General features: G+C 34.4%; 2 protein-coding genes across 6 annotated transcripts in view; one reads left to right on the top strand and one right to left on the bottom strand.

Moving 5' to 3' along the window:
* The window catches only part of LOC5566138 (golgin subfamily A member 6-like protein 22), a 165,230-nt gene that overhangs the window by 89,344 nt on the left and 48,152 nt on the right, over positions 1–27,734 (bottom strand). The gene's annotated exons all lie outside the window — the stretch shown is intronic.
* On the top strand, positions 1,976–20,958 carry LOC5566143 (proton-coupled amino acid transporter-like protein pathetic). 2 transcript variants are annotated; one of them, XM_021839680.1, is made up of 8 exons: positions 1,976–2,261; positions 9,377–9,433; positions 9,496–9,566; positions 18,661–18,750; positions 18,811–18,961; positions 19,030–19,691; positions 19,773–19,916; positions 19,975–20,958. In XM_021839680.1, the coding sequence occupies exons 2-8, from the start codon at positions 9,425–9,427 to the stop codon at positions 20,237–20,239; spliced, it is 1,392 nt and encodes a 463-aa protein (XP_021695372.1). In that variant the 5' UTR covers positions 1,976–2,261; positions 9,377–9,424; the 3' UTR covers positions 20,240–20,958. The 2 variants fall into 2 exon arrangements, with proteins under 2 accessions (XP_021695372.1, XP_021695373.1); XM_021839681.1 differs by lacking the exon at positions 1,976–2,261 and adding an exon at positions 5,501–5,715.

Below are 27,734 nucleotides of genomic sequence, written 5' to 3' on the forward strand. Positions count from 1 at the left end.
TAAATTTTAATTAAAATATACGCTCCTTAAAATAATTATGACATTATGACTGAATGACACATGATGTAAGTCATGAAAAATGTAATTTTACATGATGAAGGACATGAAAACGATGCCACTATGATTGACATTTCCCGAATCAGACACCATTGTATTTAAAATGTGACAAAAATTCACGTCATTTGGCTCGCTTCTTTTATGTGCATCCAGAAGACGTAAAATCACAAGATTTTTTCGGAGCTGTACTACAAGTTTGAAAAATCACTAACAAATTTCCTGAGGCAGACAAAAAAGATTCTAATTATATTTCAATCTTTTCGTACTTTAGCCCAGGGTGACGCATCTCTGTGCATTCAGGTAGACTTTTTTGTCCATGTGAAAGACTTCGCATTCATGCACTCTTAAAAATAATGAAAATTGCTGTGGACGTAATTCACGTTATGACTGAATGACGCATGATGTAAGTGATGGAACGACACAAAAACGTGTTCTCAAAGATGTATTGAACAAAAAATGTAATTTTACATGATAAAGGACACGAAAACGATGGCACTGTGATTGACATTCTCAGAATAAGACACTAACGTATTTGAAATTCAACACAAATTTACGTCATTTGGTTCGCTTCTTTTATGTGCATCCAAAAGACGTAAAATCACATGATTTTTTGGGAGTGTGTGTTTATCATACATTTATATAATAAATCAAACGAGGTAAGTTGCAACAGCGGTGAAATTTATAACTCATCGACATTATTCCGAATTGATGTTTTTGTAACGTTGAGAAGCTTCTTCATAATTTGTTTAATCGTTTCTTGAGCTTAAAGTTATTGTTCTCGTTTGATCTGCGAAAACATTCATGAAAAACGTTCCTTCTACCACTCAATCAGAATAAGTATGAAGTTAAACATTTTTAATAATAGCGTGTTTTATAGTCTATAAAGCGACTAAATAAAAGTTTTACGCTTTAAAACCAGATAAATTTATACATATTTCTTACTTCTCTTGTGAGGTAACATGCAACAGCGATTTCAACGTCAATTCCGCTGTTTCCTGATGATAGTCATCAATGTGGATGTCACTTGAGAAATCGCAATTGAAAATTTATTTATATCATCACCATACCTTTGAATGGAAAGTCTCAGAAAATTTACACAATTCTTTTGAGAATTGTGAATTAAGAAGTTTTACACTGGCTGACTGGTATTGACCCGTTACAAAATGTTTTTCATTATTACTTAGAAAAATTGACACAAGTATCGACTATTTTTTCTGGAAATTATACAAAGCTAAATGAGCTATCAACACTTGAAATGAAATAAATACTAAAACAGTATTCAATATGTCTGCGTCTTGTTTCTCGATGTTTGCGCCTTTAGAGCAATCGTTTTCATTTATCTGATACTATAATAGTTCATAGGCAGATTAACAACAGGAATAAAATATATTGCGGGGTCATGTCAAATTAATAATTAAAAATAAATCTACCACAAAAAAAAAAACAGTTAATAGGTAATAAACATTGACCCACAGTACAAAAATAGTGCTCATGTTTGCACAAATACTGTCATGTCATGTAAACCGGCATGGTTATACAGACAGTTAAATACAGGAAAGCCAAGGTATCATATCACTAGTGTATCTGACTGAACGGAGCAGTTGAGACCAAATGGACAGCTTTCCAATCAAAATTAGAATGCTTTAGAAGGCAGCGTTTTTATATTTGTTCATGCCCATGTTAATCATTTTCATCATTTTATCAGATGGACCCTCAATGCATGCTAAAACAAAATTTCGTGGCGATCTTATAGCGAATTACATATACTTCATTCATCGTTCTATTTAGAATGTATTGTCGAAAGCCGCATGCGTAAATATCATAAACTTTTTGCTCTCTCTATTACAACAAAACCACATAGAGACAAGCCTAGATCAAAGGTGTTCTCACAGAAAGTGCAGAAAGTATCCCTCTATGGGTTGCCGTGCCAGTCTTACTCTTACTCTTGTGTCAGACGGTTGCTGCCCAAGTTTAGTCGGAAAGGGGACCTCATTGTCTTCCTCGTGAGTCAATACATTTCCCCGGCCAACTAATTGGGTTAGCTCATTGGAAAACGGAAAAGACTCGCTTCCTTCCGTTATCGTTAAAGGCAGTACGTGGTTCCTATTCTAATCTCCCTATCAAATTACATATCGGAATTGCGATTCGTGAAATCTTTCAACTAATTACGTCAGCCAGACTGAAGAACAGAAATATCTGTATATGTGAGTATTTCCAAGGTTCTCATTTCGATGCGACATTATGTGAGGTGTGATAAGAACTGTTCGGTTAAGGTTGAGTTATGATTCAATGAAATTATACAAAAATATGTGAATAGTGCCAATACAAGTCCCGGTAGTGCAGTCGCTAAGTGGTGCATCATTACGATATAAACGGCCACGTGTTTCTTTGCATGAGAGAACTATCCATTGAATTGCAAACGTAGTGAAAAGTATTGGCATATACCAATACTAAGAAGAAGTGCCGAAAATTTGATGCACACCACAATGAACTGCAAATCGCATATTCCGCTAGTGGACTGGCAGATTTTCAACTTTCCTTTTCATCGCTCATTGCTGAGGTAAAAAATCGTACAACATATTTATGTTCTTATGTATGATTTGCAATGAATTAGTTACTATCAGATCCAGACGATATTTGAGACTAAACTCGTCAGCATATTTTATATGACACCGGTGAGTTCCAATATAAGGCGGTAATGATCCTTGCTACTCGTGCATCTTTTGGTGAGAATGTATAATGATGCAATAGTATTTTTGAATTGCTTTTACCAGATGCTCCAGAAAAACGTGTTTTATTATTCTCATCATATAAAGGAAAGTTTCAGTGGTTCATCTTAGAATGTGCTTCTGCTAATAACATAGAAAACATATCAACTTTAAGTTAACTTTCAATGTTAGAAAAAAAGAATGTTAAGTTTTGTACGCAAAAATGAAGATAAGGCTTTGAAATGTTATTTATAGCTTTCTATATTTGTAAAATACTGCCAATGCACTTTGAAGGCCGACAAATACAACATAGATGAGAACCTAGGTGAAATGTGCGTTCCAAATAAATCACTAGCTGGGTTCCGTTATTTTAAGAAATAAGAAACAAAAAAAAAACGTCACGAACGTTGCGTGAAACTTTTGCACAAAACCCCATCATTTTAGGGTAAAACTGGTGTGTCACACGCAATCAGAAAATGCAAGCTCATGCTGATTTATTGAAGTATAGAATCAAACAGGTTTAACCAGGTATATGAGATTAAAAATATTCAAAGTGTTGCTCTGCAAACATGATGAAGAAGCAGTGACATATGCATATTTTGATCGTACTAACATCAAATGTTTATCTTATAAAATAAGTGTGTCATCACAATCTGATTAGTCATTATCAATCAATATATTTTTTGTAATTGGTCAGGCCAATGTTTATTATTATTATTATTAACAAAAGGAATTACCAATCCCATTTTGGATCATTTTTCTAGAACATAAAGAACATCTCCACTGTTATAGAACCTGCTGCACGTCTTAAGACCACTTCCAAAATTATTAACTGTGAGTTTTATTTGTATTCACAGATGCCCAAACATTTACACTCCTTAAATGATTGCCCGTTAGATTTTGGTAATATTCACTTTAGTACAGTGCCAAAATCGAACGGTTTTTCGAAAATTTGTTAGATTTTGGCAAATAATATCAACAATGTTTACAATTTAATCCAAACTAAGTTCATAGGATGACTTGGTAATTCAATTCAAATTGTGTTAGAAAAATGCACCATGAGAAAATCGTTCGATTTTGGCGCCGTTCGATTTTGGCAACTTGAAATAATTACCACAAAGCCTCTTGCCGTCGCAAAGAAAAGATCTAAGAATTTCAAATAAATCATGGACTCTTCTTAGTACGAAAATATAGAAGTATAACTCCTGCTGGGGTTCGTCCGTATCGCGTATCAATTTAAAATTGTGCTTGAATTTTCGTTTTTAGTTTGGATGTATATTTAATATTATTTTCAAGCAATCTATTACAGTGGAAATGTTTAACAGAACTAACAGTATAAACAAATTTAGATTATTTTTTATTTCATTTTTATTAAAGTGTTGTGTTTACTGTTAGTTGCACAACAGTAAAATAAAAATAGAATATTTACAGAACAAAGTGAGGTGTAAATTGTATCATCTATGTTTAAAAAACAACATAAAAATATTGTATTTTTGTTATATAAAATTTATGTTTCTGTAATTTAATTGAGATGAAGTAATATGTGTGGAACGTATATGCGGTGTTATGTTTACTAAAATATTAGTATGTTCTTAGAGAACATCGCTGGTTTAGTTTAGCATAGGGAGAGATGTCCCAGAACCAGACAGCATTTAGAACCGGACACCGTCGAAAAATTGAGAAAAGAGGTGTTTGAAAACCGATAAAAAAGATGACGTATCGCCTTAAATTAGAACCTTATTAATAATTGAATATGAAAAAATAATTTTTGAACATGAAAAAAATATTTATAAAAAATAATACGCAATCATAATGGAAAATATGAATGAATTATGTACCAAACTACAATTTTGTTACATGAAATCTTTGTAATTTATGCACCAGTGTCTCAAAATACATTAAAATAAAAAGAAAGAAAAGTCAGAACAAAATCGTAAAATTTGTTTTTTTATCATTATACATGAAAGAGGTTCTTCGATTCAAGTTCTGCAGACTAAGTAAAACTCAAATTACTCTTTGTTGGAAATGCATCAATTGACAATGAAATACTACCTGGAGTTTAAAATATCATTTATATTTTTAAATTTGTTTTTGTATGCTACAAAAATAATAATATTCAACATGAATGGGCCCCAAGATCGCATAAAATCAATTGTTTTTGATTTATGAATTTAGCAGCTTAGATGTCTAGTACCGGGGGATCTCCCCTATCGTTCCTACACAGTATAAAAACTCAACTAATAACAGACAAGCTAATCTTTTCAGCTGATAACTGTCGACATCCTGAAAAAATACCATGTTGAAGAGGCATGCTAAGTTTTATTGGAAATTCAAAGTCACGAACATCGAGAATTATCACTGTTTTCGTCATAATTACATGTGACGATTTCGTCGTCATTCAGCAAATGATGTCATTGTTGCTAATCAATATCATGCCAAATCATTATGTTTATTGATAACTCTAACTTGACCGCAAAGTCGTTAACAGCGGGGAAACAACAATAGGGAGATGGGCACTGTGCCCGGCAGTTCTGATTCAATTTATTGAAGGGATTTTCCAAACGCTATTGGGGTCAAAATTGGCAACCGAATTTTCTACATAAAATTGCATCTAATCACTGAGTTCAAGAAAATTTTACAAATAAAATCCTCAAAAACAATATGAATCAGAAGGATGACAAAGCAGTACTTTACCCTATTTGTTCGGTCACCTATAATAGATTACAATCCAAAGAGCCTGTCCTCAGTATTGCACATCGAGCGTTAGAGTTCGCACCGTTTCAAGTTTACTGGTTCTGGCTATTTTGATGGCTCGTCTAAGAACGCAGTGCATTTATTAGTGTCATATTTCAGCTGACCAAGCATTACGAATGTGTGTTTTTTTCTGTTGGGCTATACGGTTTTAACATAGCTACTGAACAAATCAATTGTGCTAGAGGATTGCGGTGTGGTAAGATAGTCATTTTTAGCTAAGTGAATATTTCAACAAATTGCATGCAATATTACACTCACCAGTGAGCTACTACAGAGAAAACAAAATATTTATCTGCATGACTGTAAATCATTTAACGTGGCCTATGCAAATACAGAGTTACGTATGAGATGTGTATCACAAGTGGGCTTTCGTTTTGTACTTGGTTCGAGAAGTGTGAGCTGAGCACGATTAAGTAAGCAGCCGTTGCAAAATTAAGCCAGTCGAATGTTAACATTACATCCGTCTTCGAAACTACACGTGTCATGAAAAGCGTTGTTTCTGAAAGCACTTTTAAGTTCAAATAAATAATTCCTATTATCAGTTTGAAACTTGTACTTCGGAGCAGTATTGATAACAATAATAGAGCGAAGCAAAACAGATAAGATGTTTTTGATTATATAGGTGCCGCTTGCTGTTGAGAGCATTTCCGTGCAGCGATGGCTATATTAAACATTGGTCACGATTTATTTTGCGGAAAAAATGACCCTAGACATCTTTCCACACTTCAAAAGCTTGATTGACAAGCTCAATACATTTTCAACGGAATATTCTGAAAATAGAAAAAGAGACGTGCCTTCTTCTGAAAATCGCTTATGACAAAATTGGTGCGTAAAAGTCTACGTCTACATACAGTCCACCCACAATAATGTGTCATACAAAATTATTTGCAACGAAACGAAGAAACGAAATCAACAATTGGATGTTAACCGGAGCAGGCAACGAGAACTAATTGATAATTAATTTTGATGCTGTGGTATTATCGTATATGATCAATCAATTTTTTTTTTTTTAATAAAGAAATAAAATGTTATATTAATTATTTGTTATACATATTGCGACATTACAAAAAAAATCAAAATTAGTAATTATTGCGATATTCAAATTAAATAAATAATTCACAATGATGATATCTGAATGCTACCTTTATACCAGGTTATCGTTAGAATATTGGTATTTTTTTTCGAACAGAATGTCTATCAATTAAGTTAAAAGGTAAAATTATAACACAACTTTCGAGGTAATACATGAATACCTGTTAGAACAGTTTTTAATTAGCTAAACAATTATATTATTGTAACATTCAAATGATAATCTCAATTGATATATTCGTAGCGTCTATTGAACAAGATTGATTGAAGCTCACTTATCATTTTGATATTGATGGTTTAAAAATACTAGTTGTAATTGACCTTCATCAAAATGTTATGAAAATCAATATTCTAATTATTCCATTTGGATAAGATTATAAAACCAGATTTCGTTCGGCAAAACTTCTTCGTCTGTGAAGATTTATTTAATCCAGATTCTACGTCGATCAAAACGGGATGATTCCCACGGCAAAGAATAAAACACCGTAATGTTAAACGTGATATTTTGCATTTTAATTTGTGTCAATCACAACAATACCGCTATTCACTCAACTAAGAATTGCTGAACCCATTGCCGTTTTCAAAATTATCGTAGCACATCTAATTTTTGGACTATCGGCTGTTAAAAAACAACATTTTTTGGACTAGCATTTGAGAACACTTGTCGAAAATGTAAAGAAAAGGTCAGTTTCCGACCTCGTAGTAAAATATTTAAATAGAATCACACCATGAGTCCGTCAAGAACTTGCCTAAAAATTTTACTCTCACAAAATATTTAGTTAAGAATTCATCGAAGTGTTCGACAATATTGATTTTAGGGTCAAGATTTTCATAATCCTTATTAACCTGATTTACAATCCTGGGTTAGTTGATCTCGGGACCAACGGCTTTACTTCCTTTCCGAAGGAAATCGTTACTCTAGCTTTTAAAGTCAAAAGTGACCATTTCGGGGATGGGATTCAGTCCCAGGTCTTCGGAGTGAGAGGCAAGTATTCTAAACACTACACCAGATAATAAGATGTCAACGCAAAAATAAATGGATCAATCCATTTATTTTTCCGCAATAAATTTGTTACACTGAGATTTCATCACAAAATTCTAGTAGGAAATCAGTGTTTAGAATTAAATTTTTATACCTTGACAAAATATTTATTTTACATAGGGGTCGTCGATTAATTAGGTAAGGGTTTATGGGGGGAGGGGGGTGGCGTGTTTGAGATTTCTTACGCGCCATACAAATTATTTTTAATTTTCATACTAAAAATCTTACTATGGGGGGAGGGGGGGGTCTAAAAACCGCCAAAATTGTCTTACGTAATTAATGGATCGCTCCAGGTATATCTTTTTAACTAATTCTAAAATCAATAAAATAAATAACTATATGGTTTTTGACAAGACGAAGTTTTTAGATCTGCCAGAATCAAACGGGACACTTTTATACATAATTAATTATGTAAATTTATTTTTCAAGACATAAACAATTTTCCTCGATTTATAGTATCTTTAACCTAAGAGCAAAGATATTTTCAGCTGAGTAGATGGAGGAAAATGGTTGAAAAGCACGCTTGCGGTACACAGTACAAGCGTGGTGTTACTTTCGGTGATCATCTGCGCAACTGTTGATAAGGTTATTTTTTTTTCTTTTTTTTTTTTTGCTTATATAGTACCCCAAAATGAATTCAGTTTAACTGTTTAAATTATTCAACATTCAATTCGAACATATCTACATATTTTTAACCTACAAGAGTATCTATTTGTGACTCACGGTAAACCCCTGAACTCAATTACCTTTTTGACATCTATTGATTGCATATTCCTCCTGATTTGACACAAATCAACCACTTTATGCTTGGAACGCTGAAAGGCGTTGTCCACAAATTACTTAACGCTCGATGGAAGGTGATCAAAAATTCCCAATTTCAGCTTTGCGTAATAAATAGATGCTGCCGAACGAGTTGATTGGTCAAATTCTAATTAAACGATAGTAATTGAGGAAGTGCTCGTTGAAGTGATTGAAAATTCTCAAGTTAATAAGAAATCATATTCCTGGACGTATAATATACGAATAGAAATATGGCGAAAAAAAAGGACTAATCTGAAAAATAGTTATCCCCTATATCTATATTAAAATGGAGTTGTTTGTATGTCACGAAATGACTTGCGAACAGGTTATCAGATTTTGGAAATTCGTTCACTAAACAGTTTGTTAAGTGCTCCGACGTGGTTGTGCGTATAAAAAACTTATGATAATCACCGGGAAAGTCGAAAAACGAGGGTGAACCGAACAATCATTCTGTATGGAACGATTCATGTCGATTTTCAACAGCCTATTTGATGGCAATATGATAGTTGCCGCGACCACTAGTACAATACTAAATATGCAAGCGTTGATTAAAAACAATACGGCAGAGATCTATTCTTCTCCAACATAAAATGTGATACTTATATGGTTTTTTATGCAAATGATTCAAATTCAGTGTCTATGATTGATGTACAGAACCATAGACACTAAAGCAAAGTTCCGATCGAACTACATAGTATAGTCAATGTCTGTGGTATGGTTGTCAAGTAAACATCTAGTGCCACGAAATCAATTAGTTGACCCTCAAAAACTAGGGATAGGAAGATCGACCAATCATCGACTAGTCCAATGTGCTTGATCAATTTACAATCGAATATCAAGCCTTTTTAGTAGACAAAGAGTCTGTTTCCCTTAATTGAATATGTAGACGATCAATAACGTGAATTTCTTTTCTTTTTACCGACAGACACTCTAACGCCAGGCATTTAGAAGCAATACGCCACATCAATTAAAAATGGTTAACGTAAGTAAATTGAACTGTGGCAGTCTTAAGCGGTTGCATAATGAGCGACATATTTCTTTTAGGAATACACCGGGCCGCCAGCCCAAGAATTGGAAACATTCCTACCTAAAGATGCGAAAAACGGAACATCAAAGTAAGTATCCTACACAAACATCACGCAGCATTTTTTTTCGAATCAATCAATAAATTTGATAACGTCAGTTTAACATGAACTGTGATGTATCTATATTCTAAAAACTTGATATTGAAAACGGAAGTTAAAAAAGAGCAAAGCAAACTGGTGTGAGGCGCAGCAGCAAGAGCCACTGAACCTTATAGGAGAGATACTGTTTTCCAAGAAATTTGTAAAAAGATGAACGAAAAGCACAAAGCAATACGAAAAGATCATTTTTGTTTCATTTTCTTTGACCGGTTTCCCGCAGAGCTGTTGCAGATATTTTCCATGCCATACGTACATGAAAAATGTTGATCCGCATGAAACCTGCTTACAGAGAACGAAAAATCTGCGTTAAATTGGAGTTTATCAGGGACAAAAAATGATGCTCTGTCCAGGGTAAACTTACTAATATTGGACCGTTATGAAATATCATTCGATTACCGTTTAAATTTTTTAAAGTAAACAGCTTCATTATTGGAACTAGGGGTGACGTAAAGGCAATACGCTGATAGTTCACATATTTAGTTTAAGGTGAAGATGAATCGAAGCTAAACCTCAAATTTTCAAGAGCACACATCTGGGGAACTAAACATCCGTTTAAGCTGAAAACTTAATTGATTGGTCACTAGCTGGTGGTGACCAATCGATTAAGTTTTCAGCTCAAACGGGTGTTCGGTTCTCCAGATTTGTGCTCTTGAAAATTTGAGGTTTGGCTTTGATTCACCTTAAATTAGCTTTTCTCTTCATTTGGTGCTGATTATGTAGACATTTTTGAACTCATGTTGATTTAACACCAAGTCCGCATTAACACAACGGTCCATAAAAGGGAATTTACTCAACCTCTTTTCAAGACGAATGTAGTAGCTAAAGGGAAGATCACTGGAGAAAACCTCGTATTGGAAATTGCGAAATTCAATGTAGGGAATAAATTAAAATATGACAGGATTGCCACACTGAGCACTTTTGCAGCTCTACGTGAGGCGATCCTCTTACGAAGGACGTGCGGCTCTTAAATTATCGAACATACCGAGTGTACTTATTATTCGCAATTATCCCTTCCGTTTTGATCATTTTCTCCCCGATCAATGCGATTGTAGGCTGTACCAAAATTCTGTGTGCTGCTAATGTATGTTAAGAGTCTGATGCAACTTCCAAGCATTTTCTATTTTATTGTCAACTAAAACTAAAATTATGTCAATAGTATAAGGATAAGAAAGAAGTTCACCTGGAAAAATGCTATTTCGAGTTTAATGGACCACAATAACATGTGTTATGTTGTTTGGCTGATATGTGGAAAGAATAAGAAAACGAGAAACATTAACATTACATGGAGTAAGACATATGCGATGCAATGCAGCATGAGTTAGTCTTTTATCAACGCTCGCAGTGATCGGTTGGTCTTGATTGAAAAAGTGCGTGCATCGCGAGAGAAATGATGGCTAGTGATTTCCAATTCAACAATAATAATTCAGAAAAATGTGATCCACGGTAAAAGTATTATATTTTTATATGAACAACATGTAAGCTAAACACCATATAATACACATATTTATCTAACATAGAAAATGTGTATTAACCGTTGGCATTTAACAATTTTATTTTTGCATCACCAAAAGAAAAGAAATATGAGTTGTGATGATTGAAGATAAGGGAGTCATTAGTTTGATCACACTCGCGTAAATGTATCTACTTTTTTATCTGCACCCCTTTTGTGATATTTTTACCTATTTTATTTCATTATTGAGTTTAAAACAAAACACTAAACATCAAATATCACAGAAATCATCAAGTTTTCATCTGCAAATAAAAACGTATAAATTTGCGAATACTGCGGATATTTAAATATTTGTGTTTTAATGGTTTGGATTACATATAATGATAAAATTATTTAAATGTAAGTTGAAATATGATTGTATACCAGTAAGCGTCAAAGGCAAACTTTCGTAATTGAGAAATTTTTGCTCGAAATTTCTCTACTTAACAGTTTAATAGGGATTCCGCATAGATTTCCCTAAGATTCTTTTTTCCAGCATTTTTGGTCAGGTCATGTTGCATATTATTGTGGTATTTTATCAGCAGTCGGGTTAGGTGCATTTTCAAAAATTCATGAACCCTTGAACCCTTCAAACTTTCAAAAAAGCTAGCATGTTGAATTTTATATGTAGTTCATCGAAAAAAAAAAATGCATCTGTGCAATGAACCATTGTATTGCCGAGTATTGCGGTATTTTCCTTTTATTGCAGTATTACGCAACCGCAATAATAGATCAAAGAAATCAGAGATTTTTAGTAAGTTGTTGTTTTCTCTTAATTTTTCCATGGAATATCATGATACAAATTGCATTGTTAAAGTAAATTTTACACGATTATCACACATCTAAACCCAATCCTGAGTTTCAGCCACTACAACAATAATCGGAATATCAAATTAATTATTATCGGAGTGGTAAAGATGGATAAACTATGGGTGAAATCTCGCGTAACTTTCCAAAAGGACCAGTCTAAAATTGAGAGGCTTACTTCCTCTTAAAAAAACGGAGTCATATTTACCTATTCTGTTACGTTTTTTTTTTTTGTATGAAACGCTAGCCAAGGACATTGTCTTTCGATTCATAGTGAAAATTTTCCAAAAAGCTTTAGTATTGCACTGTTAAATCGAAAGAGAACGAGAGAGGAGAGAATCTCTAATTTGTACATACAGTTGTGTTCAGAAGAATAGTAGTGAAAGCCGATTTTCATACAAAACACTCAACTTTGGCATGCTGTAACTTTGTTTCCATATGAGCAATCGACATGAAATTTTGGCAGTGAACTACAAATATACTCAATTTCATTATCATTTTTTGAAAATTTTCACACCACCGGCTAAAAAGTTAAGCACCAGGTGAAATCGCTCAAAATAATAGTAGTTTTAATAATTCAAATATCTGCTGTATTTTGAGTTTTTTTAATTTTTTTTTATTCATTGTTTCAACCATTTCCACCCAAGCTATAAATGTATAAACAAGCCATTTTTTTTATAAAATTGTTGCTGAACAAAAATTTACAAAAGAAAAACTACTATTATTTTGAGCGATTTCACCTGGTGTTTAACTTTTTATCCGGTAGTGTGAAATTTTTCAAATTGTATGATAATGAAATTGAGTACATTTGTAGTTCACTGCCAAAATTTCATGCCGATTGCTCAAATGGAAACAAAGTTAAAGCATGCCATAGTTGAGATTTGTGTATGAAAATCGGCTTTCACTAATATTATTCTGAACACAACTGTAGGTTCTTTAGTAAAGTTCAGCGTGAAATTATGAAAAAATATACACGTCCTCGGCTGGGACTCGAACCCAGTATTTCAGATTCTGCGTGATCTGTGAGGATTTGATTTCGAAATTTTTAACCTTCACCAATTGCCTCGGTAGCTTAGTTGGTAAAGCGCTCGTCTAGCATACAATAGTCCTGGGTTCAAATATCAACCGACCACGTGGATTTTTTCCATAATTTCACCCATAATTTATCCATCTTTACCACGCGGAATGAGTTTATTATTTTTCAAATAAAAAAATAAATTCAGTAGCATTTCCTGATAAAGGTTTAAGAGTTTCCCTTAATGAACTTTATGAATATTTGAAGAATTTGCTTGAGAAATTTAACGATTGATCTTAGGAATGGTGTAGCCTTGTGTTTAAGTCCGCGGCTACAAAGAAAATACATGTTGACTGAAGTAACCACTATCCCACTAATTCGCCTTTTTGGTCTTGTAGGGCTGTTATATGGCTAATATATGGCTTGTCAGCTCCGTAATAGTTCTATATTAGCGCGGAGGGCGAATTAAAGTGCTATCTGGTAACTTGGGGAAGGCTTGTTTGTTTGTTTTTACAATAAAATGTTTGTTTGTTTGACAATAAAACAAACAAACAAACAAGCCTTCCCCATAATACCAGATAGCACTTTAATTCGCCCTCCGTGCTAATATAGGGCGTCTGGGTTCGAATCCCGGTCACTCCAAGTTATTTCGTAATGGAAATATTCTTGACTTTCCTTGGCATATCATGCCTGTTACACGATATACGAATTTGAAAACGGCAACTTAGGCAATGAAAACCCTCAGTTAATAACAGTGAAAGTGATCTTTGAACACTAATTTGAGAAACAGTCTTAGAAGGGATGTAGTGTCTTAAAGAAGATGAAGAAGTCTACTAGAATAGTAAGTAGTATCCGTTTCTTTCAAGAACATTCATTGATGATAATAAATATTCGTTCTGTTTAGTGAAACACCTATAAATAAATGAAAAACCGAAAATGGAATTGAATGTATAGAACTAAATTCGGTTTTTCATTTATCTGGCTTACAGGTAACACACAGAACGTTCAGCTTTCACAGAACGTTCACATGAGATGATGGTAAAATTTCACAGGAAATCAGCAAAATAATCTAAGTGTGCAGTCAAATAACGTTCTAGCATTGCCTAAAATGCTAATCAACTGCAACTAAATGGAATATTTCATGTTGTAAACAAGATGAATGTTTTTTGAAATCTTAATTTACGTGAATATTTACTGCTTCACTAAATGTTCTTTTTTTGGATTGGGCCCGCATAGTTTAAATATCCCAAAAAGTTTGACAAGCTCAGTTAAAAATAATTAAATATTACAAAACCCGAGTTTTTTTTTCAACTTCGACGGCACTTCATATATTGGCTTGCACAGCGTTCCTCATAGCTAATTGTAGCTTTGCTGGCGGTGCATTAAACACATATTGCCCAAAATGGACAGAGCAACCTCTACTGGTATGAGAATCGTGGTCCGTCATAATTATGATCGCATGGTAATTTGTGAGAATCGCATCAGCAGAAAGAAAAACACGTTCAAAAATTAAGCATATTCATCATTAAAAGCAAGGGGAACAGTAGGTATAAGAAAAAGTACGGACTAAAGAGTTTCCACTCTCAGAAACAACATTAAAGGCTCCTTCAACAGACCCTAACTGAGTATTGTACCTACAAGTAAAGCTACAAGCGTTGTTTGAAGAGATTTGATCCTGCTTCATTCATCAAAATTGGTTCAATTTTCATTGATCATTAAGTAAAATGTCAATTGTGCGAAAAATCTAATTATACACGGGAAAAAATCTGATTCCCAAATCATGATTTACAAGTCATGAAATTCATAATTTGGTTAGGTCATGTTACCAGGACCACAAATCATGGTTCCTGGAGTCATAACCATGATTCCCTCAGAAGCGTAACATCCAAACGGGGTGCATTGCATCATTTAATTCGTTTCGATCACCCTCATTTCAACAAGATAAAGTGGTAGTGTGGTATGATACGGGACTCTCAATCAGAACATTATTGGTTCGAACCTCGCTCTAGCTTTTTATTTTTTTATGTTGCCGATCATAAACGGATGCGTGACTCATGATTCCGAGCAATCCGCAACAAAAACATAACGTGTGTGTTGTGTTACGGCGATTTGACTCATGATATCATGAGTCCAAATCATGGTTTATTTTCATAAGCTGAAAACACTCTGAAATCATGATATCATGAGCCATAATCTTGTTTATGGTTTCTGATTTCTACCCGTGTATACTAAAACCTAGGATTTCCACTCCCGGTAAGAATTTTGCGGAATTCCTGTTTCCCGGGAAATAGTGTTTTTGTTCCTTGGGATTCCAGTATTTCCCTGAAAGTTTATTTGACTACATTCAAACAAAAACTATCGCACAATTTTACTTTTTATGTCATACCAAACAGTGTCCTAGATTACTACACGGGAAAAAAATCTGTGGTAAAAATAACTATTTGAGCTAACTACGCCTATTCTTAAAACTACCATGAAAAAATCAGACCAATTTACATGTTTACGGTACACCCCACCGTATTACTGGTACATTTCTTCTTCTTCTTTCTGGCGTTACGTCTCCACTGGGACAGAACCTGCTTCTCAGCTTAGTGTTCTTATGAGCACTTCCACAGTTATTAACTGAGAGCTTACTATGCCAATGACCATTTTTGCATGCGTATATCGTGTGGCAGGTACGATGATACTTTATGCCCTGGGAAGTCGAGAAAATTTCCAACCCGAAAAGATCCTCGACCGATGGGATTCGAACCCACGACCCTCAGCTTGGTCTTGCTGAATAGCTGCGCGTTTACCGCTACGGCTATCTGGGCCCCGTACTGGTACATTTGACAGAAATAATTTACAACAATCTGATTCCAACTGCAGACATGGTAAAATCAAGCGCATTTCTGGTCTGCTGAAAATTGCCGGTGCGAGCCCCCTAAATTTGTAGTTTTTACCGCACAAATTTGTTGCGGGTAGTTATATTGAAATGTTTATTTGTTATTTTTTGTAATCAACTAGTTATAAATAAAACGTATATCTTTTTGGCGATTGTGCTGCTTTTCCCCGAATGTCGGTTCCCCGAACGCCAGTTCCCCGAATGACCCGTTTCCTCGAATAAGCCGGTTCCCCGAATAGTGTAGTAGTTCAAAAAGGTGCTATAATAGTTTTCAGTGGCATGATGGTGAATTAGAAAGAACGATAAGCAATCAAAAGTAGGAAGTATTTAGTCGTTCTCGACTATACACATGTTGCCAAAAATGCTGAGGACGGTCAAACTCGTAAGAACCGCCAATCAAATAAAGAAGGGTGCATATCAGATGACCAGTACGTTCACCAACTGAAATGTATAAATTTATGACAAATATGAGTGCGAAAAACTTTTCGGGGAAGTGGGCTATTCGATGAAACGGGATATTCGGGAAACTGGCATTCGGGTAACTGACGTTCGAGGAAACAACATTCGGGGAACCGAAATTCGGGGAAAAGTAGCACAACCCTTTTCGGCGATATGTTTTTCTTTCACGAAATATATATCATGTATTAAATAGACTTATAAAGTTCTTCATGAATTCTGTTCAATCATCGCATCAGTCACAAGCAGATTACAGCAGATCATCAGTCAAAATTTCAACTTAGACTCTAGTTCTTATTCTAGTGCTTGATAATAATGATTCAGTGTTTACAAATATGATTTTAACTTTATACGATTAGTCCAGAATGAGCCTAACTATTAATTTTATTGCATGGACTGTTGATTGATTTCATTATTTATTTATTTTTTTGGCTTGTCCAAAACTTAGTCAACAGATTTTTTTATTTTTTATTTTTTTTTTTGGAACATAAACAAATTAGGCTGGGACAAATTTTAATTTTCTTTAATATCCGAGACCTTGTAGAAGGTACGAGATCGGAGATAAAATAAATAAGGAACTAATATAAAAAAAATTAAAAAAAGGATTTTATTGAGTTTTTGTTTTAACATTAACTTTTACACATTTTTCAATCGTCATCGATTGTCATTTAAACATTTTTTTTACATTAAAAACTTCAAATATCTAACAGAAGTAAAGAAAATAATGGATTAAAAGCAGTGCTGTTAAACGTCAAAATTTTGAAAAAAATAAAATGCTTATTGCTTCCTCGCATGCGAAATATCGCTACAGCAAGCATTGGCAACCGATAGTAATTCGGAAAAGGTCACCGCGAAAAACATTTTCCGATGACTTTTTTCACTAGGAGCGATGATATTAGCAAAGAACATTAGCAAAAACTTTTCGGGGAAGTGGGCTATTCGATGAAACGGGATATTCGGGAAACTGGCATTCGGGTAACTGACGTTCGAGGAAACAACATTCGGGGAACCGAAATTCGGGGAAAAGTAGCACAACCCTTTTCGGCGATATGTTTTTCTTTCACGAAATATATTTCATGTATTAAATAGACTTATAAAGTTCTTCATGAATTCTGTTCAATCATCTCATCAGTCACAAGCAGATTACAGCAGATCATCAGTCAAAATTTCAACTTAGACTCTAGTTCTTATTCTAGTGCTTGATAATAATGATTCAGTGTTTACAAATATGATTTTAACTTTATACGATTAGTCCAGAATGAGCCTAACTATTAATTTTATTGCATGGACTGTTGATTGATTTCATTATTTATTTATTTTTTTGGCTTGTCCAAAACTTAGTCAACAGATTTTTTTATTTTTTTTTTTTTTTGAAACATAAACAAATTAGGCTGAAACAAATTTTAATTTTCTTTAATATCCGAGACCTTGTAGAAGGTACGAGATCGGAGATAAAATAAATAAGGAACTAATATAAAAAAATTAAAAAAGGATTTTATTGAGTTTTTGTTTTAACATTAACTTTTACACATTTTTCAATCGTCATCGATTGTCATTTAAACATTTTTTTTTACATTAAAAACTTCAAATATCTAACAGAAGTAAAGAAAATAATGGATTAAAAGCAGTGCTGTTAAACGTCAAAATTTTGAAAAAAATAAAATGCTTATTGCTTCCTCGCACGCGAAATATCGCTACAGCAAGCATTGGCAACCGATAGTAATTCGGAAAAGGTCACCGCGAAAAACATTTTCCGATGACTTTTTTCACTAGGAGCGATGATATTAGCAATATTTAAATGTCAAAGACACAAAAGAAAATTAATATTTGTATCAGCCTTTACAGGTTTTTCTTCTTTCTGGCGTTACATCCCTACTGAGACAGAGCATGTTTCTAAGCTTGGTGTTTCTATGAACACTTCTACAGTTGTTAACTGGGGCTATCTATTTTTTGCGTATATTATCGTATTTGCTACTATTTTTGCGTATTTAAATCGTGTGGCAAGCACAAAGATATTTTATGCCCAGGGATGTCGAGAAAATTTCCATTACGAAAAGAATTTCGACCGGTATGATTCGAACCCGCGACTACCAGCTTGGTCTTGCTGAATGGCTGCATTTTTACCGCTAATTCTATCTGGGCTTACAAGTATGTAATGTAGAATTTCTTAAAACAAAAACAACAACAGATATGCGGGAAATCAAATCAAAAGAACATTGGAAACTCTAAATCTTTCAAGAATGCAAGTATAGTCGAATTTATTTCGTGCGTTGTATTATCTTAACGTAGTTATTTTTTTTTTAAATAACACAGTACATCGGCCGAGGTTGAGAAAAATCATAATTGTAATCGTTTATTTCTTTTGTACTCACAGATACCAGATCACTCCAGCAAAAACTGATGTGGAAACTGCCTTAGTAGCATTTGATCCGTTTAAGGAGCGAAAATGTGATCATCCTACAACGTAAGTATTTAAGGTTGGATTTTTAGGTATGGTGTTTCATATGATGTTTTAATATTTTAGCGATGGCGAAACTTTAACGCATTTACTGAAGGCATCGTTAGGTACTGGAATCTTGGCTATGCCAATTGCTTTCAGCTATGCTGGTCTTGTAGGAGGTATTCTGGCTACGATTCTAACAGCAATAGTTTGCACTCACTGTGCTTACGTTTTGGTAATGAAAAATATTAAATCTATAGGAATGTGAGAAACAGTCTAATATTTACTGTATTACATTTTCAGGTAAAATGCGCACATACAATGTACCACAGAACGAGAAAAACGGCCATGTCTTTTGCAGAAGTAGCAGAAGTTGCACTGGATAACGGTCCACAATGGGGCCGAAAACTAGGACCATTTATTCGTTCCTGTATCACATACGGTCTTTTCATAACCTATTTTGGAACATGTTCAGTGTACACTGTTATCATTGCAACAAATTTCGAACAGGTCATCGAACACTACACTGGCACTGATATAAGCTTGCGCGTCATGATTGCACTTCTGCTAATCCCATTGATTCTCCTGTCGTGGATTCCTAACTTGAAGTACCTGGCTCCAGTTTCGATGATTGCAAACGTATTCATGTGCGCAGGTTTGGGAATTACTTTCTACTATTTGGTGACGGATATGCCACCTCTAACCGAGCGCCCAATGTACGTATCTGTGTTAAGTTGGCCTTCCTTCTTCGCAATTGTAATTTTTGCCATGGAGGCGATTGGTGTTGTAATGCCATTGGAAAACCAAATGAAAACACCACAAAACTTCATCGGACTCTGTGGAGTGTTAAATCAAGGCATGGGTGGAGTTACCCTAATATACATTCTCTTGGGATTCCTGGGATACGTACGCTATGGCGATGCAGCGCAAGGAAGCATTACTCTTAATCTGCCTGTAGAAGAAATGTAAGTAATACCTAATAGAACAATGTGAAAAATACAATTGCAACATATTAATCAATATATTACTTCTTCTATAACCAACAGTCCAGCACAAGCTGTAAAGATTCTCATTGCTCTTGCTGTATACTGCACATTTGGACTTCAATTTTACGTCTGCCTAGATATTGCATGGGTCGGTATGAAGGACAAATTCCAGAAGAGGCCTACGCTGGTCAACTATACAATGAGGTACGAAGTAAAACATAAGTTTCATATGAGCTAATTGATAATCTTGAAATAATTTTAGGACTATCCTGGTTACAGCATCAGTACTGCTTGCCGTTGCTGTGCCAACAATTGGACCATTCATTGGATTAATTGGAGCATTCTGTTTCTCGATTCTTGGTTTACTCATTCCCATTTTGATAGAAACTGTAACCTATTGGGATCAAGGTTTTGGAAAATTCAACTGGATTATTTGGAAGAATGTGATCGTATGCTTCTTTGGTGCCGTGGCCTTGATATTTGGATCAAAAAGTTCAATCGAAGATATCCTCAAACTATACTTTTAAGACAATCTTTAGATTTCAACTGAAACCACTGCATTATCCATATGAAGTACTGTGGGGCACAAAATCCGTTCGACAATGATTGTACTAATGCTTACATGTACTTATATGTATGAGACTTTTTCGATAAACTCAATGGTAGGATCCAGACCTATCATTTGATAAGTACTAAAAAGCATGGTGTTTTACTAAAGATCTTTTAAATACCTAACGTGCATTGCATAATTGTGATACAAATCGAGAAAGTGCCTATTTTAATTCGGTAGTGCTAGTTTTTTAAAAACAGCATAGAATAAAATGGTATCTCTAAATCTTGAAAAAAAAAGTATATCTAAGGGTTTTGAACTGATTCAAAAAGATAATGTCATCTTGCTGAACCCACCAACTAATGTCCGCAGCAATAGTATGCAATTAGCAAGCAAAAGATCATCGAAAACATAATTTACCGTGTATCGTTGTAGTTATTGAAAAAATTCTTTTTATAAAAGAAATGACTTGATTTCTATAAATTGCCAACCTTCAGCAATCTACAACGTAAATGCATACCGGTTATATGCAACACAATTAATCTGATGTGCGAAAACAGAATTCAAATAGAATTGTATTATTTACTCTCATAATATAGCACTGTAGTAATTTAGAATCTTTTTTTTTGCGTCATGTAGTTTTTGAAAACAGCTCGCTGGAATTCAGAGTAAAAAGAAATTTGAAACTGAACTTAATACTATTAGTAACTAGCATTATCCGATTTTTCCTTTTGTCTCTTATGCCTTCATCAAGCAGAACAAGCAGTTAAGATTAGTGTATTTCAATATACTCTTAAGAAACATGGCTCTAGTGATTTCAATCATTAATCCGAAATAAATCTACATCACATTTATTCGATACTCAAGTAAATCTGTTCATTAGCGTCTCGTGGCTCTAATTACAAATAAGATATTAAGACAGATGTTTCTGAAAAGGTTTGAAGTGGATTGCTTGAAATTCAGTGTACTTGTTTCTTGACGTATGAGAAACCAGTCCACCATAAAATGAACAATTTCTAAGGTGTTGTTCATAAGTTATATAAGGGGTTATGAAGGGAGGGGGGCTTCGAGATTTATGACAAATCATACTAATTATTTTTGATTTTTATACAGAAAAAAAAACCAAAAGGGGAGAGGGGTCGAAAATTGCCAAATAGGTTTAATTTAATTACTACACATCCCCTGATACAAAAATGGAATATACATTTCTCGATACTTTTTTGACAGAGCCGCGTATTTATAATGACTATAGATTTTTGAAAACACCGTCGCTTAGATAGCGCGAGTCACATATTATAACAAAATTCACGTTGTCCAGCAAAGAAAAACTAACTCATGACTAAATTTTACAAATTTGACTCTTCCAAATTTTAGGTAAAACCAACATTCAAATGAGAGATTGTCAATTATTTTTGAGAGATTGTTTGTAGTAGAATGTCGAAAAGTTTCAATGGCTGCAGCGGGTATCGAACCTACACCCCATGACACGATGCACTTCAATGCCTGACGACACTAACCGCACGGCCTCGAGGCCCACTATATAATGAAATTTAGCGTGCAATGCGAGTATATAGATTTTATTTCAATTTATTCAGTACTTTTATGCGACTAAATTTATGATAACACATTTGATTTGATAGATGATACGGATTGGTGCGACGTACTTGGAATGTGTAAATGGAACTAAAAAGAATGCACTCATGAATTCAAGAAAATAGCGTTTTATGTTAGGAAACTCGTCATTCACACGATTTCCGTCACCGTTATGTACGGATGTGATGTTATTTGTACAAGTAGGCGAGTTTTAACGTTAGAGTAAGGTGGGGCAAAAGTTCGACCTTAGTGGTATAATCAAAGTTTCCAGAAAAACAATACCAGTTGAAACCAAACAAATACCATACAGTGAACCTTCAACATATTGGCTATAATTGTGTTGAACAAACTTGTGTCAAAATATTTACCCATTTTTAGTTATAACAGTTTCAAAATCGATTGTCTTAAACGAACTTTTGCCCCACCGGTGGGGCAAGAGTTCGAATCAAGTGTGGGTCAAAAGTTTGCAGGCCAAAACACAAAATATCGATACTTTTATGACAGGCATACTTTACACCAGCCGTAAACTTAGGTTTGACGAAAAATACACACAAAATTTTTATCAAAAAGTAGCCCAAAACAGGATTAATTGTAATATACTCAAAAATAGCAGTTTTTCGCAAAACTAAGTAGAAATGTAAAATTTTGGTGACATTTTCGCACGATCAGACAAATTTTGCTAAATTTACTTTATTTACTTTATTTACTTAAATTCAACGAACTCTTCTGGTCTAATTGTCTAATTGTCTAATTGATAATTATCAATAACCTATTATACATTTAATAACTCTAATTACGAAACAAGCACATTTGAATTCATAATCACAAAATGACAAGTTCACAAAATACGTAGCACAAAATTTGATCGATACAAATATAAGTCTCATTCCTTTCGCGCGAGCAGGGGTTGAGGATAATATGTGGATTTTAGGCAATTTGCAATTTTTTCCGTGAGTTTATACACGAGTCGAACTTTTGCCCCGCTGATTCGAACTTTTGCCCCACTATGGGCCAAAAATTGTTTCCAAGCATTTATGCAAAAACTAATGTACCTTAAAGCATCCTTATGATACGCCTAGAAACGCCCTTACATAAAATATTGAAAAATGTTTTATCTTCAGTTGGTTCCATGCAACGAAAGTTTGACCAAAAATTACAATATTCACGTCGAAAAACAACAAATAGCCATAACTTTTCCAAATTTCAATAGATTTTTATGATATTTGGAATGGAAGTCTCTTACTTGAATAACATTCGAACCACCATGACATTCATAAGTTTAGTTTTGAATTGAGTTCTTAAAAAGAAACTCTTGCCCCACTCGAACTTTTGACCCACTTTACTCTAATTCTTAATGATTTTTGGTTAGCATTAGCATTAGCATTGAGCATTTCGCACAAATTCGTATGTGGTACAGTCCTAGACTATTGTATGAGGTGAACCAACACGTTTGCACGATGACTTGAATAACTGTTTCATTGATTATGAATAGTTTTCAGAATTTTCGTGAGTGCTCTTCAATGAATATAAGATTACGATTCTAATGACACATTGATTTAAAATTTTGGTCGATCCAATGCTGAGGAAATTAGCTATGTTGTTTTGCAAAATGTCACAACTTTCAGTAAAAATTTAGTATACTAAGTTCAAAAAACGTTTTTTGGAAAAATACTTACGAAGTAATTATTATTGATTGCCTTAAAATTGAATGACCGCTATGTAGCTGCACCCCGTAATTGACCAGAACAATCGAAGTTGGGGTTAGGAATAAGCTAATTATTCTCAATGTACACAAGTACATAGTGGAAGTAAAGGATTGTAAGTTAGACAACAATTGTTACTGAATACCGAATATACCTTTGCATCTCCACAGTTGCCATGGAAAGGATATTGTGTTAGTGGGATAAAATAAGGATCTGGGAGTCACCTCTGATTGGTAATGCGATTCACGCCTTACCAGATTCGTGATATTACTCGATAAACGCCTTGCACACCAAACCAGTGTGATTCCGACTTCACCGCTCGTTCCTGCAGAAGCAAGCAACAGAATCGAATGATCAAACACTAGTCTCTTATATGCTAAGAATCTATTGAATCATATATCCAGGAAACTATCAAAACTTAAAAAAATCTCAACTGTGAGATATGAGAATTTAGGATATTTCTAAAACAACTTAGGTTTCATGTTCATTAGAATCCATTCAGCAATTTACGAGTGCTAATAACCACCACTATATTAAGAAAGTTGAGACAGTTTTCTCACTTTAAACGATCCTTCGCTGGATCGAAAATTGAACTCTTCATTTCCGAATTGTTGATCCTCAAAGACGACCAGAGTGAGCGACACACAACGAAAATGAAATCTAACAGTCCCAATAATTTTTGGTTTGTACATCGCGCCTTCTCTAGCCGGAACTTAAACTCTAACACTGGAGACCCAAACATGAGTGTTTTAATCTTGAAAAAAAAATCGTATAATGGACACCTGGAATGGAATATCGTCTAACGGAGTAAATTGCAACAAGCTGTTTTGTTTTATATTTTGCTCCGACAATATGATATTAAACTTATCATCTCAATTTGTAAAATAATGGCTGAGACGAGCCAACCTAGGGCTAAATTCTCTAACTCTTGCTATGGTTCTGTTCCCGATATCGAGATAAGCATAAGCATTGATGACCGTACAATACGAAGTTGCTAATCCGTGATTGACCAGAATAATCAAAGTTGCACAAGGAACCAACAGATGTAGCTTGGAAGTAACTTTCCATCTTCAATGTACAACTTCGAAAACTCCAAACATTAAAAAGTCAATAACGGCGCCGGTCACGTCCTTACGGTTATAGGGGAGGAAAGGAATGTTAGAGTGACATCCATTGTTACTAGAGACCGAGAACACCTCTGCATCTCCATGGTTGCCACGGAAAGGAGTTTTGTTAGCGAGGAGATATCATAGCTGCATGATCAGGATTCACCTTGGTAAGTGATGCGATTCATGCAACCTCTGTTCAAAAAATCACCTATCAGTACTTTAGAGACAACGTGAACATATGGTAAGTCCACAGACAAACAATCATCAATTTAAAACATAGTCACGTGAACATTTACGCCCAATGCTAAAAATACTTCATTTGGCCAACCGTGAATTAGGTGGCGGTAGAGAGCAAACGTCAAACTCGAACCATATAGTCCATTTTACGAGACGTTTTTAAACAGCTGATCGTTCATTTTGTGAATGAAAATTTGACAGGAGGCGGTGTTGTAACGTGTGAAAGTATTTGTTGCCGTTTCGTAAAACGGACTATTACCACCATACAATATATTAGAATTGGGCGCTATTCTGCTGTCAGATGAAAATAATTAGAGTGTTACGTATGTTTGTCTGTGGTAAGTCGACACTCTTAGTCATGATAAAAATACATTTCTTAATATATTGTAAATTTAAACTAAAAGCATGAAACGAGCTCACCAAATTGATCATCCATCCTTGATTAAGCAGCTGTTAGCTACTTTAATTATCATTTTCATTTCACAAAAGCAAGCTATCACTCCGGCGACGCGAAAACCTGAACTCGAATTGTACTCAGAACTCAAACGAAAAAAAAAAAAAAAATGGGCGCGACGCAAAAAACACGACTTTTTTGGTGAATATGAAACAAATCCAAACCTCAAACTTTCAAGAGCGCGAATCCAGAGATCCAGACAGCGCACAGTGAGAAAATCGGGCTCCAAAACGCGACTAAATGCAATATCTCAGCTGGGTAATGGTTTCAGGAAATGATTTTGACCATTCTAGATCGGAAAAAGGCTGCTGAATCGATTGGTGGCGGTCCCATTGACCGAGGACTTCGCCCTGGCCACCTAGAGCCCTGGAACCATCCTGAGTTCCTTACGGCAAGTAGAATTGTTGGAACTGATTTAAACTGTCATGATTTCGTTTTGCTGCGGAACAGCACACGACAATATTCTTGCATGGCGGATTTAGTGATATGAATTATTGACCATTATGGCCATTTCATGGTTCCGGAACTAACTCGGAACATCCGTAAAATTGGCAATATTGAAAAAAAAAATGTTCTGATGGTTCCTTTGTCTCTTGATGATTACAAAGAAGTACTCTTACAATTCGTATTTAGTAATCTGAATGTTTGACCATTACGGCCATTTTATGGTTCGGGAACTAACCCGGAACATCCGTCAAATTGGAAATATTGAAAAGAAAACAAATGTTCTGATAGTTCCTTTATGTCTTGTTTTTAAGAGAGAAGTATTTTTACAAGTCGGATTTAGTAATCTGAATGTTCGACCATTATGGCCATTTTACGGTTCCGGAACAAACCCGGAACATCCGTAAAATTGTAAATATTAAAAAAATATAAAGGGACGGACCTGGTGTAGTGGTTAGAACACACGCCTCTCACGCCGAGGACCTGGGATCGAATCCCATCCCCAAGATAGTCACTAAAAATTCCAGTGACGACTTCCTTCGGAAGGGAAGTAAAGCCGTTGGTCCCGAGATGAACTAGCCCAGGGCTAAAAATCTCGTTAATAAAGAAAGAAAAAATATATATATATTCTTTTAGTTCCTTTGTCTCTTGCTGATTACAAAGAAGTATTCTTACAATTCGTATTTAGTTATCTGAATGTTTGACCATTACGGTTATTTTATGGTTCCGGAACTAACCCGGAACATCCGTAAAATTGGAAATACTGAAAAAAAACATGTTCTGATAGTTCCTTTGTCCCTTGTTGATTAGAAAGAAGTATTCTTACAATTCGTATTTAGTAATCTGAATGTTTTACCATTACGGCCATTTTATGGTTCCGGAACTAACCCTAAACATCCGTAAAATTGGAAATATTGAAAAGAAAACAAATGTTCTGATAGTTCCTTTATGTCTTGTTGATTAGAGAGAAGTATTCTTACAAGTCGGATTTAGTTATCTGAATGTTTCACCATTATGATTATTTTATGGTTCCTGAGCTAACCCGGAACATCCGTAAAATTGGTAATATTGAAAAAAAATGTTCTGATAGTTCTTTTGTCTCTTGTTTGTTAGAAAGAAGTATTCTTACATTTCGTATTTAGTAATCTGAATGTTTGACCATTATGGTCATATTATGGTTTCGGAACTAACCTGGAACATCTGTAAAATTTTCCATATTGAAAAAAAAACCTGAATGTTTGATCATCTTATAATTCCATAATTAACCCGTAACATCCGTAAAATTAGCAATATTGAAAAAAAAATCATCAACTTTGGTAAGCTAGACCTTTTTGAATGAAATTTTCACAGAAAATTAAACATATCGTTATTCCAACATGCAATTTTGAATAAGTTTTACAATCACGAGTTTGAAAGTAATAGCAATTTTCCTAAAGAAGAAAATTCAAAACTGTTACACAATAACTGCATAAAGCAAACTTGTCCATCTTGTCAGAATCTACAACTTTGCTGCAGGTACCATAAAACTAGTCCCTAAATTTATTTAGTTATGTCAACTAACTCCTAAAATCTCTTCTCAACTTATCGAACCAAGATTGCCATGTAATTGTATGCAAGTTGAAATTGTATTGCTCCAAGAAATCATTCATTTCAAATGAAGAAAAAAAAACCATAACATTAGAAATTTAAAAAGCCAATTTAAAGCACAATTTAAAACCGGAAAAAATAATTACAATACCAGGAAACTAAAAATAGGGTTCCGATGGCCACCCTGTAATAATCATTTCATTTCCCCATGGAACATTAAGAAAAATACAAATTTATCGGCAAATACATCTCTTTTGCAGCTATTTTTAAAGTCTCAGTCAGTTCACATAATTTTAACTTTTTCAAAGAAATTCGGCAATTCATCAAACAAGAATTTGCCATGGA

Source organism: Aedes aegypti, chromosome 2 (assembly GCF_002204515.2).
Source record: "Aedes aegypti strain LVP_AGWG chromosome 2, AaegL5.0 Primary Assembly, whole genome shotgun sequence".
In the NCBI taxonomy this organism is placed as follows: Eukaryota; Metazoa; Arthropoda; class Insecta; order Diptera; family Culicidae; genus Aedes; species Aedes aegypti.